Below are 18,216 nucleotides of genomic sequence, written 5' to 3' on the forward strand. Positions count from 1 at the left end.
CAGGAGGTGAAGAGGTAGGAAGGAAGAAGTGCATGAGTTGTTGTTGAGACTTAAGAGAAGGCAGTTCAAAAAAGAAGTCTTTCAGGTTGATTAGATGGTTGCACTGACCAGTGTCAAATCATCTAGTTGTACTGTAAGTTGTATCAGTGGTCTCTCTTGGCAGCAGTCACAATTGCTTGAGGTGAGTGTTCAGTTTGTCTTTTTAACCACAGTAACCATGATATCAATAACACAGATCAGTAGGATGATATAGAGTGCAACATCTTGAAGATTGCTTTGAAAGAATGAAATGAAGAGGGTTGACATTGAGAGCATAACATTGTAAGGGCAGCATTGAGAGCGCGATATTAAGAGGATGATATCAAAGATTGCAAGACTAAGAACTCGGTACTGAGTGGATTGCAGAGGGCAGCATCATGAGAGCAGTATCAAGAAAAAAGTTTTGAGAGAATAACAGAGCTTTATATTGAGAGAAAAATAGAGAACTTGATGTCTCAACATTGTTTACTGTATACAGCCCATTGAGACAAGCAAGATGATAATCTGTGGGACTTGATAATATACCCAGGTTAGCTTGAAACTCAAATTATTGACAGTTGCATTGAAAGATGATGAAAAATTTAAACCTCTAATATCTTGAGCACCATTTCAGAATACAGTATTGAAAACATTTAGACATACCAGCACTGTATCTAAAGCTGTATGAGAGAGACCCAAGGGCGTTCAACATATCCATGTTCAGTTGTTGGATGAGTTCTATTTGCCAGATTCGCAGCAAGTCCATAACAGTGAAAAACATGCAAGTAGGAGCTGTGGAGAACATTGACACCTTTTATATTAACCCTTAAATGCCGAGCCTCTATTTACAAAAGTGTCTGCCGTATGCCGGCGGCGTTCGTGAGTTAGCGCCGAAGCGAAAAAAAAGTTTTTTTCAAAAAATCACAGCACGCTTAGCTTTTAAGATTAAGAGTTCATTTTTGGCTCCTTTTTTTTTTGTCATTGCCTGACGTTTAGTATGCAACCATCAGAAATGAAAAAAATATCATTATCATATATAAATATTGGAATATATGGCAGAGCAAAAAAAATTTCATATATAATTGTATACAAATCGAGCTGTGAGCAAAACGGTTAAAGCTAATGAGTTATTTTTTTTTCTTTGTATTGTACACTAAATTGCAATGATTTTGGTATATAACAAATTGTAAAACGATCAAAGCAACACAGAGAAGATATCACAAAATGATGCATGAATTCATAACGCGCGGACGTAAAAAAAAGTTTTTTAAAAAATTCACCATAAATCGAAATATTGTGCTAGAGCAGTGGTTCCCAACCTTTTCTGGTTTCAGGCACCCTTGGCAAGCCTTTCATAAGTTCCCGGCACCCTTATAAGGAAATATATATATAAAATCTCTGTAGTTTTATTTTATTATATTTTTTTTCTTTTCGACAGTTTGCATGCAACAACACCTTATACCTAGAATCCTAGATGATATGAAAATACTCTTTACAACTGATCCTCTATAATAAAAAATAGTATTACGATACAAATATGTAATTGTGACAAGTTTTACAGTAGTTGCACAATGTATTCAAGTAGTTACAGTGTTTATGATACAAGACAAACACACAAATAGACTGCAGTGAACCATGCATGTATACTCAGTGTGAAACTTGTAACTGATGCTTGGAACACAAACTCTTGATATCAGGTCTTATTGTTGATAATGCCACCCGCATATCGTCCTCAAGTGAAAGAATCCTATTTCTTTGTTTCGATTTTATTGTAGACACGGCAGAAAATGCCTGCTCGCACAGATACGATGTGGAGAAGGGCAAAAGTAGAGAAATAGCTTTCTTGGCCAAATTAGGATATTCCCCCAATGTTCCATGCCAAAAAGCTGCCAGTATCACGTCACTCTTCTCAAATTTGACTTTCAGTGTTGAATCAGCAGATATATCAAGAAATTCGTCACGTTCTATTGCCGTGAAGTCCAGCTCTTCAGCCATGTCAGCCAGTTTGAAGGGTGATACAATCCAATCGAGTTTCTCTGTAGAAAGCGATGGAAAATACTTACCAACTGCTTCCCTCAGCTGTTCAAAGTGATTAAGAATCAGATTTTTTACAGTTCCAAGACCGTTATATCCTGGTTGTTGAAGAGAAGGGAAGTTTGACACATCGTCTTTCTGAACAGCCGACTTCCATGATTTCAGCTTTCTCTGGAAACCTTGCATCCTGTTAACTGATGTTACAATTCCCTCAAGTCTCCCCTTCATTGAGAGATTTAGTTCATTCAGCTTAGAAAACGTCTGCCAAATATGACAGCTTCAAACACCAAGTATGATTTTCAGCAGCTTTATGAATATATCATGTCTCTCCTCTCCGAAAAAGGCTTTTAATTCTTCTTGGAGTTCAAGAACGCGGTTCAGTACACGACCTCTTGATAACCACCTTATGTCAGTAGGCAAAATCAGTGAAATATGAGCCGCACCCATTTCTTGACACATCTTTTGAAAAAGTCTTTTTTCCAGTGGCCTGGATTTGATGAAATTAACCATCTTGACAGCCTGGTTTAAAACCTCAGTCAACTCTTCTCCACAGTTAAGGTGGGGTGGAGGAGGACCCTCCGCTATCTCGGTAGTCCCCTCCCTCCCCCTCTCCCGCCAAGAGAGAGTGACGTTAGTGCAGTTTTGCAAATTTTTCCCCGGAATTTTGGCGGCACCCTCAAAAGATCTCATGGCACCCCTTGGTGCCGCGGCACACCGGTTGGGAACCACTGTGCTAGAGACTTCCTGTTTGTTGCAAAATGAAGGTAATTGATTGAATATTACTAGACTGTAAGTGTTTTAGCTTACAATTGCAGTTTTCGACCATTTCGGTCGAGTTAAAGTTGACCGAAAGTCGAATTTTTTCTATTTATCGTGATTTATATGAAAATATTTCAAAATTGATGAAAGCTACAACCATGAGTTATTTTTTGTTGTATTGTACATGAAATTGCGCACATTTTCATATATAAAACTTTATGTAACGACTAATATAAAATGGTGCAAACATTACGACAAAGTGACGAAAGAATTTCTGAGATGTTCAGCCGAGTTACCGCGCACAGGCATGAGAAAGTTTTTTCAAAAATTCACCATAAATTGAAATATTGTGCTAGAGACTTCCAATTTGTTGCAAAATGAAGGTAAATGATTGAATATTACTAGAATGTAAGAGTTTTAGCTTACAATTGCGTTTTTTGACCATTTTGGTCGAGTCAAAGTTGACCGTAGGTTGAAATTTTGGCACTTATCGTGATTTATATGAAAATATTTCCAAACTGATAAAAGCTACGACCATGGGTTGTTTTTTGTTGTATTTTACATGAAATTGTGCACATTTTCATGTATAAAACTTTATGTAACGGCTAATATAAAACGGTGCAAAAATTACGACAAAATGACGAAAGAATTTCTGAAATTTTCGGCCGAGTTACTGCGCGGACGTAAGGAAAAAGTTTTTTCAAAAATTCACCATAAATCGAAATACTGTATTGTGCTAGAGACTTCCAATTTGTTGCAAAGTGAAGGTAAATGATTGAATATTACTAGAATATAAGAGTTTTAGCTTACAATTGCATTTTTCGACCATTTCGGTCGAGTCAAAGTTGACTGAAGGTTGAAATTTTTTGTAGTCGACGTACGGTATGTCCACTCGTCACCCGACAGACAATTTTAGTCGACTTACGATACGTCCAGTCGGCATTTAAGGGTTAAACTGAAAGTGCTGTTGTTGGTAGATGTGCATTGTCCATACCAGAGTGATTTGACACTCATGTTGCCTATACTGTGGGCATCACACACCTGGATGGGTGTGAGAGTCTGCGTAGTCGGCCCTTCAAAAGGTAGGCTTCTGACCACAACTGGATAAAGAAATTCCTATGAGAATAATGATGGGACTCCAACAAATCTTGAAGTCTGTACAGCAAAACTCTTAGGTTTTTGTAGCAAGGTTCCAAATTTGAGACTTGGAGATCAGGTACTCCTGGAAGCAGGTATGAAGCACAAATGAGCTTCATGTCGTGTCTGATATATCAGCTTAAAATTCTCAAGAGAGAGAAAAACTAGACTTCGTTCTCAATTGAAAATTCTATTCTTGACTATCACTACATAGTTTTTAGCAAAATAGCATAAGGAAAACTAGAAGTGTATATACAGGGAGCAGGAAAATTTATTAAAAATTTATATATGTGCTAATGTTTTCTGATGTCATTCAATCTCTGCAGGAATAATTCATGGGTTGCTGGAGAGCATGAAGGTGTTGTGATGACTTGTGGAGATCAATTAACTCATGACCTGAAGGTCATTAATCCTCTCAATGGCACAGTTGATCCCCACTACCACTGTGGCCGTTCAAATAACACGCCAGCAGAGCAGCCCAAGCCTCATGGTTTCATTTCGTTAACATTGACCACAGCACTTTGTAAAAACATCCATTCCTGCTGGAACACACTCATTAAGAAACACTTAAATGAAGAAAGGTTGGTATATTTTGTTAATGAGGCAAGTTTAAATATTTGTGGGAAAATTGTCGCTCTGATTTTCCGTAAATATATATATAGCTTTGCCTGATTTCCTTGAATGATTGTTTGTATTGTACTTTATCAGTAATGTAGCATTTTGCTGTAGTTACTTATAAACTTTAATTGTTATTTGTAGGGACCTTTATGAGATGCATTCAGTCTGTATTCTCATTAGATTCTTGAGACTCAGAAGTTCTTTGCATACAGCTTATAGAATTGTATAATTACAAATATAAAGTTTTTCATTAATTGTATTTTCAGAACAATGCCAAATGATAAGACAGCGGATCATTACCTGAGTGAAGTTGACATACGCATTCAGCCATTTGATTGTGTATGTTTTCCAGCATCCTTGCATATTTTTGCAACTGTGTATGAACCCTGGTTGCAGTTGCAAATCCCAAAGAATTTAATGAATACTGGGAGAGCTGTTTCCAAGACCCCTTTGGGCATGCAGTTAAACAATCACACGCTGCCACTGGTGTATCTTCATGCAGAGACAATCCGTCTCTTCCTCCCATCACGTGACACTTCTAGTGAAGATGTGTCTGTTCAGAATATGTTCCTAATACAGCTCGATTCTACCATGATTACTCCTCAGGTAGATAATCCACTCTCTCGTATCATGATTCGATCAGATATTTTCCATATGGCAGAGCGAGCTAGGATATTGGGTGTGCCAGGATCTGAGGTGGAAGATCGACAGTACCAAATTGATCTCTCGGGATTTAGTGTCAGCACAGGTAATGCAGACAGTATTATTACGTAATAATTAAAAGTAATAATTGTAAATATTTAAGTATTTACAGTAATTGCTGTTTCAGTATAGTTTTTGAAATTGTAAAATTAACTGGAAATTTATGTATTATGTAGTAATTTTGTGTTTAATTTATACACAGGGTCATGGTATGATTTAGTTCATGTGAAAGGAGGCCGTCCTCGGAGTTCATCAGGAGAGCGGCTTCGAGTAATGGGAGAAAACCCAGCTCTTGAATGGAACAATTATGATCCAACACAGGACAACAAGAACACAGATATAATCCTTCATCCTTTCATTGCTAGGTAGTATTTTTGGTAAATTTCTATAAAAAATACAAAGTAAGGGAATATTTTTTCAAGCATTCTTTCATGATACTTTGTAATTTTTCATTTGAGGGTACGTGTATTAACATTTTTCTCACAGTTTTTTAATTTCACAGGTTTGATAGCAGAATCATTGCTGCTCCAGCCATTGTTTACCGAGGAAGTGAAGAAGGTAATGAAAACATTTCTAATGTTTTGGTGGCAGGACATTCATTGGAGATTAATGCTACATCAGATATAGACTTGCACATTAGCTTGCCACAGTTCACACTGCTTCAGGAAATTATTGAAGATACAACCAGGTAACTCAGAGAGCAAGTTTTTTATTGCATTTTAGGGTTAAGAAATTTAGAGTGTGTGTTACAGACAGTTCTTATAAATAGGTTTCCCCTCAGACTCCCATATGCACCTTGCACAAATCTTAGTGTAAAATGCACGTGTAAAAAATCCTATAGTCTTACTAGATTCATATTCATCCTTATTAACTAGCTGTGTGTAAACTTATTGTAGTCGTTGCAAGTAGAAGTTTATAGTTTACTCTTTACGTATGTTTTACTAATCTCGTAATAGATATTTACAGAAGTTTATATTTTTGATAGTGTAGTCGCTTGTTTCATCCTCAGGGAGTTACCTTCTATGGTCTACCAGAGCTCCATGGTGACCAAACTAATATCAAAGAATTCTCCTCTAGTTGGTCTTTTTGGCCAGGTATTATGTCGTAATGATTAACATTATAACGTGATGGAGTATATAATGGACTCAAAGATATGAGGGCACTTTCCCTTATCTTCAGCGAAGCTGAATCCAGTTTTTCCGGCATCCAAGAACCTGCAAGAAAGAGAAGTAGTGACTGTTGCGCGTGCAACAGGGCCGATAAAGACCAGGGCACCATTACTTTCTATTGGTCAGTAGCGAATGGTTTACATTGTTACCAGCACTCTGAAAAAATTCAACTTTTTTCTCCGATTTCATTAGCAAGGATTGTGGCAACTCAAAAATAGCAAGATAAGTGTTTAATATTAAGTTCCAGTTAAAAGTTGTAGTTTTAAACTTTTGGAATTGATATTTTGTTTGTGAAAGCCGGAACCCGGCTCTTCTCATCATTGATTGCTAGTTTTGTAAAGGGAAAATTGTTTTAAATTCTAAATAAATGTTTTAACCAAAAGAAATGCTCCACAGCTTATTGTTAACATAGAAAATCCTTTCAGATTATACAATGTCAACAATAATCTAGGCAGTAAGTGAGAATAATTCAGGCTAGATTAATAGTGGATGTTGTTTGTAGCCTGTGACCTAGGATTACGTATCCTTAAGTGGCCTAGCTTAGACCAAGGACCCTAGGGTCAGATAATAACAATATCTGGGCAAAATAAATTGTTAGCTTAACATAAGACTACATATTAGTATAATTTTTTCCTTTTACATAAGCCTGTGCACGTTAGCATGATCTAAATAATCCAGGACTAGGCAGTACTTTATATTAAGTGATAACTTCTTACGAAACATTCCATTTTTGGACTAAATTGTTAGCCTAGACCATGTAACCTAGGACTAGATGAAATAGTAATCTGCACTGGATGAGATGGTAGCCTACCTTTAAGGCTGCATATTAAGGTATGGTAATTGTGTTTTATGTAATCCATACCCTTAAGTGTGAATTAAATAATCCGGATTAGGCAGTAGCCTACATTAGAGTAAGTGATAGCCTAGCTATAAGGTTACACAGTAGTGAGTTACTGTTGCCCAAGTACATTCAGTCATTCCAAAAGGATCTTGGACAATTTCCAAAGATTTGAAAGATGCATACTGGCATGTCCCTATAGCCGTTCACTTCTGCCCCTTCCTGAGGTTCCGAATAGGGAAAGATATGTACAAATTCACAATCATGCCCTTTTGGCTAAACATTCCCCTAAAGAATTTTTTACAAAATTAGCAACGGTATTTGTTCGAGAACTCAAACAAAAAGGAATACTGTACAACTAATATTACCTAGACAACTGGTTGATCTGGGGGCCCACAAGACAAGAATGCTTGAAAAACCTAAGAGCAATGGTCAACAGACTACAGTCAAAAAGGTTTTATAATAAATTGGAAAAAATCCTGCCTCATGTCCAGCAGACATTTTCAGTAGCTGGGACTATGTTGGGAAACTCTTCAGATTAGTCTGTTGTCTCTCCCCATCATATTCAAAACAGAATAAGGCAATCCTCAAAAGGTTCCTTGCACAGCCCAGAGTTTCCAGATGGCAAATAGAACTTATGATGGGCCTGCTGCAGTTCACATCAGTAATAGATCCAATACTTAGATTGCAACTAAAAATGTGAACAAATTCTGGCTAGAAAAAAGATGGGAGACCGACCTCATCAAAAGTTTAAAAATGTTGGGGAGATACTTCAGCCTTGGACCTGGAAGGAATCTCTGGTGAACCAGGTCATCCTGACTCCTCTGCTGTACGAGTGACAATACACACAAATGCCTCATTGACAGGTTGGGAGGACATTGGGAGGATCGTCAGGAGGCAGGGGGGTTTTCAGCTACTCTGAGGAATTCTTATATCGATTTCCTGTAGCTGATGGCTGTCTTTTTGTCTCAAAAAACTCAGACCTCCAGAAGAGAGAAACAACATGACTAAAATGTCTTGCATCAAGAGGTCAGGATCACATTCACCTCCTCTCAGTATGATAATGATGGTGCAAGCAAGGAAGTGGCGCCTGTCTGCAATTCACCTCACGAGGGGTCTCATTATAGTAGCAGACTCTCTATCAAGGAAAACAACAGCCTCAACAGAGTGGATGTTGGACAACCACTCTTTTCAAACAATAGCCAGCATGCTTCCACAGCCAGAAATGGATTTGTTCGCCACATACAAGAATCACAAATTCCTAATATATGTCTCCAAACCTGGGCAGTCAAGCATTAGCAAGAGATGCCTTCCTAAAGACTAGAACAAAGGGAGGATATCTTTTTCCTCCATTGTCCCAGATATTGAAGGTTTTGAGCAAACTTCTAACCTTCAAAGGAACAGCTTACTTAATAGCCCCAAATTGTCCAAACTGGCATTGGTTCCTATTACTTCAGCAGCGGGCGAAAAGATCAATTCCACTACTGTCCGCTGTTCTATCCCAGACAGTAGGAGGGAAAGTCGTTTACGCATCCTCCTTTCTGAGCCGAGACCTTCACGTATGGATTTTTTTAAAATATCTGTCGTGAAAATTACTCACCCAATATTGCTAGGTACCTACTGCAAAAATTATGGACATCATCTATCTGGCAATACCAGTCTGTAGGGAAGATATGCTTAGATTATATCCATACTGAGAGCCCAGTTGAGATTTCTGTAGAAACTCTTTTTAATTTTGTTATATACCTTTTTGAAGACAAACTCCTTGCGTTTACAACAATCATGGCACACAAAGCAGCATTAACAAAACCCTTCCTTTATGGGTTTGGGATTGACTCCGGTATAGAAGTTGTCAATTCCCTTTTGCAGTCTTTTGCTCTACAAAGGCCCACTCTTGAAAGGCTTCCAATTACTTGGTCCCTGAACAAGGTGCCTAGACTTCTGTCAACCCCTCAGTTCAGCGGACCCAATACAACCACAAAGCACATGCTACAAAAGGTGATCATCTTGACTGCATTAGCATCAGGAGCTCATGTTAGTGAACTGGGCTCTCTTAGACGGGGACGATACATCACGCAAACAGCTGACCATCAATTATTGTTCCCTGGCCCATCATTCCTGGCCAAGATTGAGGATCCTTTAAGAAGGAAATCTATTCTTATAAGAAAACTCAATTTAGCAGACAAGACATTATGCCCAATTCAAGCACTTAAGGTTTACCTAGAAGTCGTGGTAAACATCCCAGGGGGTCCTGTTTTCTTACACCCTAGCACAAACTAACTAATCTCCTTATATACCTTTTTGAAGAGAAACTCCTTGCGTTTACAACAATCATGGCACGCAAAGCAGCATTAACAAATCTCTTCCTTTAGGGATTCGGGATTGACTCCAGCATAGAAGTTGTCACTTCCCTTCTGCAGTCTTTTGCTCTACAAAGGCCTCTCCTGAAAGGCTTTCAATCACTTGGTCCCTGAACAAGGTGTCTAGACTTCTGTCAACCCCTGAATTCAGCGGACCCAATACAACCACAACGCACATGCTACAAAAGGTGATCTTGATCGCATTAGCATCAGGAGCTCATGTTAGTGAACTGGGCCCTCTTAGACAGGGACGATACATCACGCAAACAGCTGACCATCAGTTATTATTGTCCCCAGGCCCATCATTCCTGGCCAAGAATGAGGATCCTTTAAGAAGGAAATCTATTCTTATTAGAAAACTCAATTTAGCAGACAAGACATTATGCCCAGTTCAAGCACTTAAAGTTTACCTAGAAGTCACGGCAAACATCCCAGAGGGTCCTATTTTCCTACACCCTAGCACAAACTAACTAATCTCCGTACAAGGGCTGAGAGTGATTGAAGTGTCTCATTAAAAAGGCAAATCCACACTCCTTTCCCAGGTCAGTGATATTAGGAAAGTAAGTACGTCATTGGCCTTCTTCAGAAATGTCTCTTTTGAAGAAGTCTGAATATACTGGATGGTCATCAGAGACAAAAAAAAAAAAAAATAATTGCCACGCTCTCGAACAAATTTGAGTACACTGTGTATCACTAGGTGGCATGGTTAGTCCTAACCCCTAGGTGCTACAGTAGAAAACCAGAGGTCTTATTGACGGTGAGTATGCTAACTATCACTGGGAGAAGGGTGACAGTACTGCAACCATACCCAGCATGCTTAGGTAAGCCATTGTAGAGCTACATCCTAAAACATAAGTTCGTGTATAGTTTCTTGTTCCTTGGTACCAAAATCTGAAGAGTACAGGCAGTCCCCGGTTTACGACGAGGGTTCTGTTTTTACGCTGCGTCGTAAACCGAAAAATCATTGAAAATTGTCAGAAATCCAAAGAAAACCTTGCTTTTAATGCTTTGGGTGTATTGAAAATAATATAAACTGCATCTTTATTGAGTTTTTCATAAAAAAACTCCAAACTTTGATTATTCTGCCGTTTTGGAGCCATATTTCTTCCGTCGGATCGGCTTACGAAGTGTCGTAACCCCAGAACATGCGCTGTAAACTTGGAAATAATTTCTGATGAATATATTTGAAAAGTGTTGTAACCTCGGAACGTTGTAAGCCGGACCCATTGTAAACTGGGGACTGCCTGTATTTGGAATAAAGAATGGGACTTGAAATTTGTGGCTTGACCCCAGACCAGAATTGTTTTTTTTCTTTGGGGTGTTGGGATTAAAAATTGAGAGCTTAAGCCTTTTTCATCACCTGTCAGTTTCTTTGTAAAACTCCTTGAGGATGAAACAAGTAGCTACACTATCAAAAAACAGGTTTTGACATAGGAAAAACCTATTTTTGGTAGTTGCTGTCGAGTCCTCAAAACCCTCCCACTTCCCTGACGAAAAGGCATGGGATTTGAGCAAGGGATCATCCTGCATTGACCAACAGAGAGTAATGGCTCCCTGGTCTTTATTGGCCTGGTTGTAAACAAGGGTGGACACACATGCACAATAGTCACTTCTCTTTCGTGCAGGTTCTTTGACATTGGAAAAATGGGGTTTAGCTCGTCTTGCATAATAATGGTTTTGTTGTTATTTCAGGACTTTTAAGTGTTTTTTTTGGCAGTCTGTTTATCAGGCTGTCTTGTATTTTTTTCACACAGTATGTCAGATATTCCCATGGTGACTGTCCAAGAGACCCCCCCTCTCCAGGTACCTCCCAAGAAGACCTTCCTCTTGAAGGAGACGAAGGATTCACTGCTGTTATGAAGAAAAGAAGGAGGACCAGATCATTCTCAGACTTTACCGATGCTGTCGTCTCCCATGCAAACAACAGTAACAAGGCAACTCTGTCACTGAGTTTCCGGTGCTGCCGAAGTTCAGAGCAGTGACAGAACAGGGCCAGACATCTATGCAGCTGTACTGGCACTCAAAAAAAGGTTACCCTGGCGCAAATATTACAGCCAGACCAAACCTGAGAGGGGAATTCACGATCACTCTGAAGGACCTGCAAGCAGTGGAGCTTTTGAAGAATGATCCCTTGTGTCTACTGCTCGACCCAGTGGAAAAGGTCATGAAGGAGATTATATGTAGAGTCCCCAAGTACATTCCTACGGAGCGTCTCCTCGAAGTGCCGTGCATCTCGAGTGCCAAAAGTGTAAGGCAAAGTCGGGACTGGCAGCCATGAAAGTGGAAGCCACGTTCAAAGGAAAAATGCCTCCTGAATCAACCTTGGGGTCTTTGGCACTCTTAAGACTGAGGAATTCATGCTGGAGCCACTGAGATGTTTCAGATGCCAGAGCTTCGGACATCATAAGAATGAATGCACCGCCTGCCATGTCTGTGGAATATGCAGCCTAAGGCATGACACAGAAGTATGCCTACTCAAGTTTAAGACAAAGGGCCACACTGGAGCTCGATACCCTAACTGTAAGCAGCAGCATCCTGCATGGTTTAAAGGGTGTCCCGCCAGATTGGAGAGAATCTGGAAGATGAAGGGCATTCCTGCTCCACCAGCAAAACCTCCAACACACCAACGACCACCGCCTCCTAGAAGACTTCCAACCAACCCTAGACAGGACCCAAGAACCTCCCTACCTCCCACAATATCAACTCCTCAACCTTCCAACCCCCAACCTCCTTTTACCCCATGGAACATTCCCAACCCCACACCATCTCATCACCACATTCCCACACCCTGACCTTCTTATACCCCTAAGAGCATTCCCAATCCTATACCATACTCTCAATCTTCTGTTACCCCTGTGACCACTCCGTCACCTCTCCCCTGCACCACCTCCAGTTTTTCCTATATTTCCATCTCTCCTTCACAGCCACTCACTACCCAACTTCCCTTCACTTCTCCAGCAACTCCCAGTCCTCTTCCCCGTCTACAGGCTCTTCAGATACCAAAGGGCACAACACTTCAAACCATGAAGAAGTAAACTTGTCCTACATATATGGCAATACGGAGAACTTCATAAAACTCCTAACAAACTTTGCTGAGGTGCTTCTCAAGAAAACACCAAGCAGAGAACTCAACAGTAAGCAGTTGAAAAATATCATCCTTGACTTCATAAAACAAGGCAAGGGCATAGTTTCTTAATATGGATGGTGAAAGTGTTGACCCCGTGAATGACCAAAGTGACAGCCATGAGTCAAATGACAACTTAAGTCTTACAGTGGAATGTAAACTGTAAATACTAAATATGCACTGTTACAAGCTTAGGTACTGCCAGGAAAACATGACGTCATTCTCCTACAAGAGACATTGTTAAGAGAAAGAGTCAAATTCTCTTTTAAAGGCTATACAGTATACAAGACCTGTACACTGACAACAACAGGTGCCTAATTACATTAATTAAAGAAACCATTCCTTCAAAAAAAATAGGGAATATAGACTGTGGGCCAGAAACTGAAACACTAAGTGTTAAAATAACATTGGCAAATACCTCGTTAAACATCCACAATACTTACAAAGGACCTGGCAAAAATCTTAAAGGAGAGAACCTTTTCAATGCAGCCTCTGGTGAAAGCACCTTATTCGCTGGAGATTCTAATGCACACCACCCATTTCTTCACTTGCCAGGTGCAACAAATGCAGCAGGAAGACATCTGATTTATTTTTTGGAGGAATTCCTAGATGTAAAATTGTTAAATGACAAAAATGAAGCAACACACCTCCAAGGAGTCAGACTGGATTTAACTTTTGGGTCCAGCGACCTCTAGGAAGGATGTACATGGAATCTGCATCCAGTGCTTGCCAGCGATCACTTTGCAGTTGAGATCAACTTGAAAGTAAGGAAAATTCGGCCCCCTCCCCTTCCGGTGGAGTGGAGGCTGGATTTAGCATAGTGGTTCGCCTTAGAAAACTTATGACTGAGTGGGCAACCGAGTACATCCTCTCTTCTGCTCACGACATAGACAAACTGCAAGAGGACTTCTCAAAAAGCCTTCAGGATGCTGCAAATGTATCCATGCCAAAAAAAAGTCCTTTGGAAAAACACAAAACTGCACAAAGACTCTCAGTACTACAATTCAAGGATCAAAGAAGTAAACACGAGTGAACAGAACTAGAAAGCTTTTCAGGCGGCAGCTTACGGATAAATTGCATGCAGCCTCGAGAGAAGTCATCTCTTGTGCTGCATAAGTAGCCAGTGGCCAGCAAAGTTAGAAAAAAAAGCGTGGCTACTGTGGTGTACACAGACGTCCTGTCTAACCCCCATCCCGAAAATATGGCGGTGGTTCAATGTAGTATCCAGGAAAGGAAAGAAAAAACAAGCCTACCATCCCATCCCGCAAGGAGAGGCCGACAAATTAGCGGAACACTTTGCGTACAGAACAAGATCAATACACTTGCCTGTAGCAACATGAAACAGACAAAATGTTCTTAATACTGAAAGATGGAGAAGAATCAGTATGGCTTGTGATACACCAGATAATACAGACTTGCCTTTCACAATGAGAGAGCTAGACACAGCCCTCAAAAAAGGCAAAGACACTGCACCAGGAATGGATATGATCACATACAGCATGCTCAAGAACATGGGTGCACAAGCCAAGTAAGTGTACCCTGCATAGTCAATAAAACATATATAGAACGTGTCAGGCCCAGGCTGTGGAATCAGCAATATACGCAGCTTATTCCTAAGCCAAAAGAACCAAACTCTTACAGGCCCATCTCTCTTATCAGCTGCACAGAAAAAACAGCTGAGAGAATGATGTTAAACAAGCTCCTCTGGAAAATAGGGCACTGCATCATAGCCTATACGCCTACAGGGAGGGTGTAGGTGCACAAGAATGTATAGCGGACATCATGACCACAGTAAACAACAGAAGAGCTATTGTGGTATTTCTCAACTTAGAGCTTGCCAGTGCCGCCTCCATCCTCATGACCTTAGGGGACGAAAGAGTAAGAGGACACCTCTTAGCATGGACGAAAGAATACATTCAAAAAAGAGAAGCCAGAGTCACCTTCCAGGGGGCCACCTCTGAGTTCCTTGGACTAGAGAATGGAACTCCTCAAGGAGGAATTCTTAGCCCCTTCCTCTTTAATAATTTGATGGAGAAATTAGCTACAATCAACTTTCCGACAGGAGTCAAAATGTTCATCTATGCAGACGATGCCTGCATTGTGAGTACGGACAAAAATGAGGCTCACGAGAAAATGCAGAGGGCATTACTTCAAATTGAAAGAAAATGTGTGGAATTTGGTTTGAAAATCAATACTGCCAAAACCAAAGCAATGGCAATAAAACACAGTCAAGAATTAAATGAGCTACTGCTTATGGAAGAACCCATTGAGTGGGTAGATTACTTCTCATACCTAGGAGTTAATATAAATAAACAATTGTCACCAAACAAGGAAATTGAAATACTCAAGGAGAAAACAAAATGTTGATACAATGCTCTCAGGAGAATCACATCCCTGAAGCAATGCGCCATGTATAATACCTTAAAGACCTTCTATGTTCAAACTGTATGGTCTCGAGTTGAGTACGCAGCCCCAGTACTCACAAGCCTCCAAATCAAGCAAAGAAAGACTCCAGAAGTAATACAGAATAATGCTCTGAGGCTCATCACAGGAGCTCCACTGTGGACAAGATTATGCAATCTGAGAGCAGAAACAAGATTGCAATCGCTGGCGTATCGAATAGATCAAAGGAATGCAGCTATCCTGCTAAAGACAATTAAAAATGACAGGAGTTGTCCACTGAAATGTGCAATGAACAGGTACATTAACCTGCACAAAGAATTAGAACCACTCAAAACCTTTGCTGGCAGCCTCCTTGCAACCTTGAGGAGGATTGGCATGCAGGAGGTTGCTGCTGCAACCAAGAGCGACATACCTTCTGAAGCATACACAGAACCAGCACCTTGGGAACTGGAACTCTTCAAAATAAACCTCACAACCCTCCCAGCATACTGCCAGCAGCAAGAAGAAAGCAGTGTCAGGCAGGCCTTCCTCGAAGGTTCAAGAACAGCCAAATGGTATTTTGAAATCACCAATTTACAGCCGCATAATATATCAAGAGACACACCACACAAATTAGCAGTTATTATTCACAGATTAAAATTTGGACATCTGTGTAACTGGCAAAGAATAGACAATAATCCAAGAGTATGCACCTTTTGCGAAATGGTCGCTGAAGAACCATTAGAACATTATTTACTTGAATGCCCAGAAATGATGCCTTTAAGAGAAAACTATGTCGATAATGATAGAACAGCCACGAAACTATCGAAGCATATCCTTGAAAATATTCAGGATTTCACTGGTTTTGAGTTCCTACCCGTCACCAAGGTAGGAAACAAGTCAACGACTCACTGACTGTCACTTTGCGAATGATCGGGACTTCACAGGATCTGTCCTTCATGAGAAACACCCCAAAGCTCTGGGTCACCTGTGGAGCCTTTGTCTCAAACAACCCTTTTTCATTCGGGAGTTTCTCTCCCTTCCCACCCTAAGTAAAATCCCCCCTCATTACCAGTTTTCATTCTCCTCCCACGTAATACTCTCCCCCGCTACTCCTACCTCTTTCTCTCCTGTTATTCCTCTGACCAAATATTCCTCCCTTCCTCCATCGACCTCCTCTACTAATGATCGATGCTAATTTTCTATCGAATAAATAAAATGAGGCATGATAACTCTGTAGATTGTCGCTATTTTTCGCCTTTTTCTCCTACTATAAACATTTCCTTTTTCCTTACTGGCTATCTCTGACTCACCAGTACTCGCTACTGTTGTCCTTTCTCTCCTACTGACGGGTGCCTTTGGGTTCAAAGTGGCTTGCAACCGCGCCTGTTAACCTTTCATTTCACTGACACCATATTACTGGCTATCCATAGATCATAATAAAGAGTTTCATATACATATCCTTTACTCACCTACTCATCAAAAAAATGACTTACGGGCTGCTCTATGAACAAGAGCCTGTGCTGGCGTAAGGCCACCTTAATAAAAAACAACATGGGTTCAGCTTTGCTGAAGATAAGGGAAAGTGCCCTCTTATCTTTGAGTCCATTATATACTCCATCACGTTTTATAATGTTAATCATTACGACACAGTACATGGCCAAAAAGACCAACTAGAAGAGAATTCTTTGATATTAGTTTGGTCACCATGGAGCTCTGGTAGACCATGGAAGGTAACTCCTTGAGGACTCAACAGAGACTACCAAAAATAGGTTTTTCCAACATCAAAACCTGTTTTATAATGGTAAGCTTGGGTAAAGAATGAAGTAGAATTATAAGGACAGAGGTGTAATAATAATAATAATAATAATAATAATAATAATAATAATAATAATAATAATAATAATAATAATAATAATAATAATAATAATAATAGGAAAAAGACCTTCTTTAATATAGGTTTTATTAAACAAAATGGCAGTTTCAACAGCATTTACTTTATATAGTAAATACTCAATTCGTCTTATCAATTGCTTTTCTTGCGCTGGAATGGTTGTGAGCAATTGACCAATATTCATTTCCGGTGGTATAGTGATGTGTAGGAGATAGCTCTCGTGGGGTGTGACTAGTTTCACCCTTCTCGTAAGGGCATCATTCAGGACAGGATCGCAGGATGCAGTGTCTGTAATGCGTGGATTTATCCTCTTTTGTCCGTGTCTGTTGGCTTACAGAGTTAGTTGCTTCATTTTCATTGGCTTTTTGGCCGTGACGTCATCAGAAAGGCGGCTCCTGATTGGCGATGGTGCAATTTCTCTAGAAGGCGGATTAACCGATTGTTCTCAAGGTGAAGGGCAGCGCCTCTGCCTTCCTCAGGTGTTGGAAGGGCATCCTCGGGGTGAGGGTTAAAGTTTTCCTCGATGTTGGGGCGTCTTTGAGTTGTACAGTAGGTGGGTGCGCGGGGTGATCTTGCAGGTCGTCCTCGGGGTGAGATCTTGCTAGGTGGTCACCCTCGGTGCTCTGGAGGTCATCCTCAAGGGGTGTAGGTTGGGATGTGGGTCTTGCCTGGTTGTCCTCAGCTTTTCTGATGGCTGTAGGGAGAAGGAAGGTCTCCTGAGTCACATCAAGGCTTGGTTTTTCCTTCCCTATGTGGAGCGCCTCCAGGATGCTAAGACGACGAAGGTCAGGGGAACTGTCAGTAATTTAGAAATGTCCGACACTGTCGCTGCAGTGGATCCTCTGGTTGTGGGCAGTCTTACAGTGATTAAAGATGGTTCCCTCTTGGGCATGGCAGGAGATCCGTTTGGAGAGGCGCATGGCTGTCATGCCGATGTAAGTTCCGGGGCATCCCCAGAAAGGGCATGTGCATCGGTATATGACATTCGTCCTCTTCAGGGGATCTTGGGGAAGGGCAGGGTTGTTCTTCATTACTAGACTGCATGTCTTCTTGCTCCGTAGAAGATAACCAGTTGGATCTTCTTGCTGCTGTCAGTGGGGGCGACGTTGTTCCTAATGATATTTTTGAGGGCCTGTTCATCCTCCTTATATCGAGGGTGGTAATTCCCTTTGTAGAAGAGG

General features: G+C 40.5%; 1 protein-coding gene across 1 annotated transcript in view; it reads left to right on the forward strand.

Annotated features, from left to right (window-relative positions):
* The window catches only part of Vps13B (vacuolar protein sorting 13B), a 195,249-nt gene that overhangs the window by 126,180 nt on the left and 50,853 nt on the right, over positions 1-18,216 (forward strand). Inside the window, 4 exon segments of the mRNA XM_067123050.1 lie at positions 4,275-4,529; positions 4,833-5,314; positions 5,471-5,633; positions 5,771-5,956. Of these exon segments, the coding sequence (XP_066979151.1) occupies positions 4,275-4,529; positions 4,833-5,314; positions 5,471-5,633; positions 5,771-5,956 (1,086 nt within the window).

This window comes from Macrobrachium rosenbergii, chromosome 21, assembly GCF_040412425.1.
Source record: "Macrobrachium rosenbergii isolate ZJJX-2024 chromosome 21, ASM4041242v1, whole genome shotgun sequence".
NCBI lineage: Eukaryota > Metazoa > Arthropoda > Malacostraca > Decapoda > Palaemonidae > Macrobrachium > Macrobrachium rosenbergii.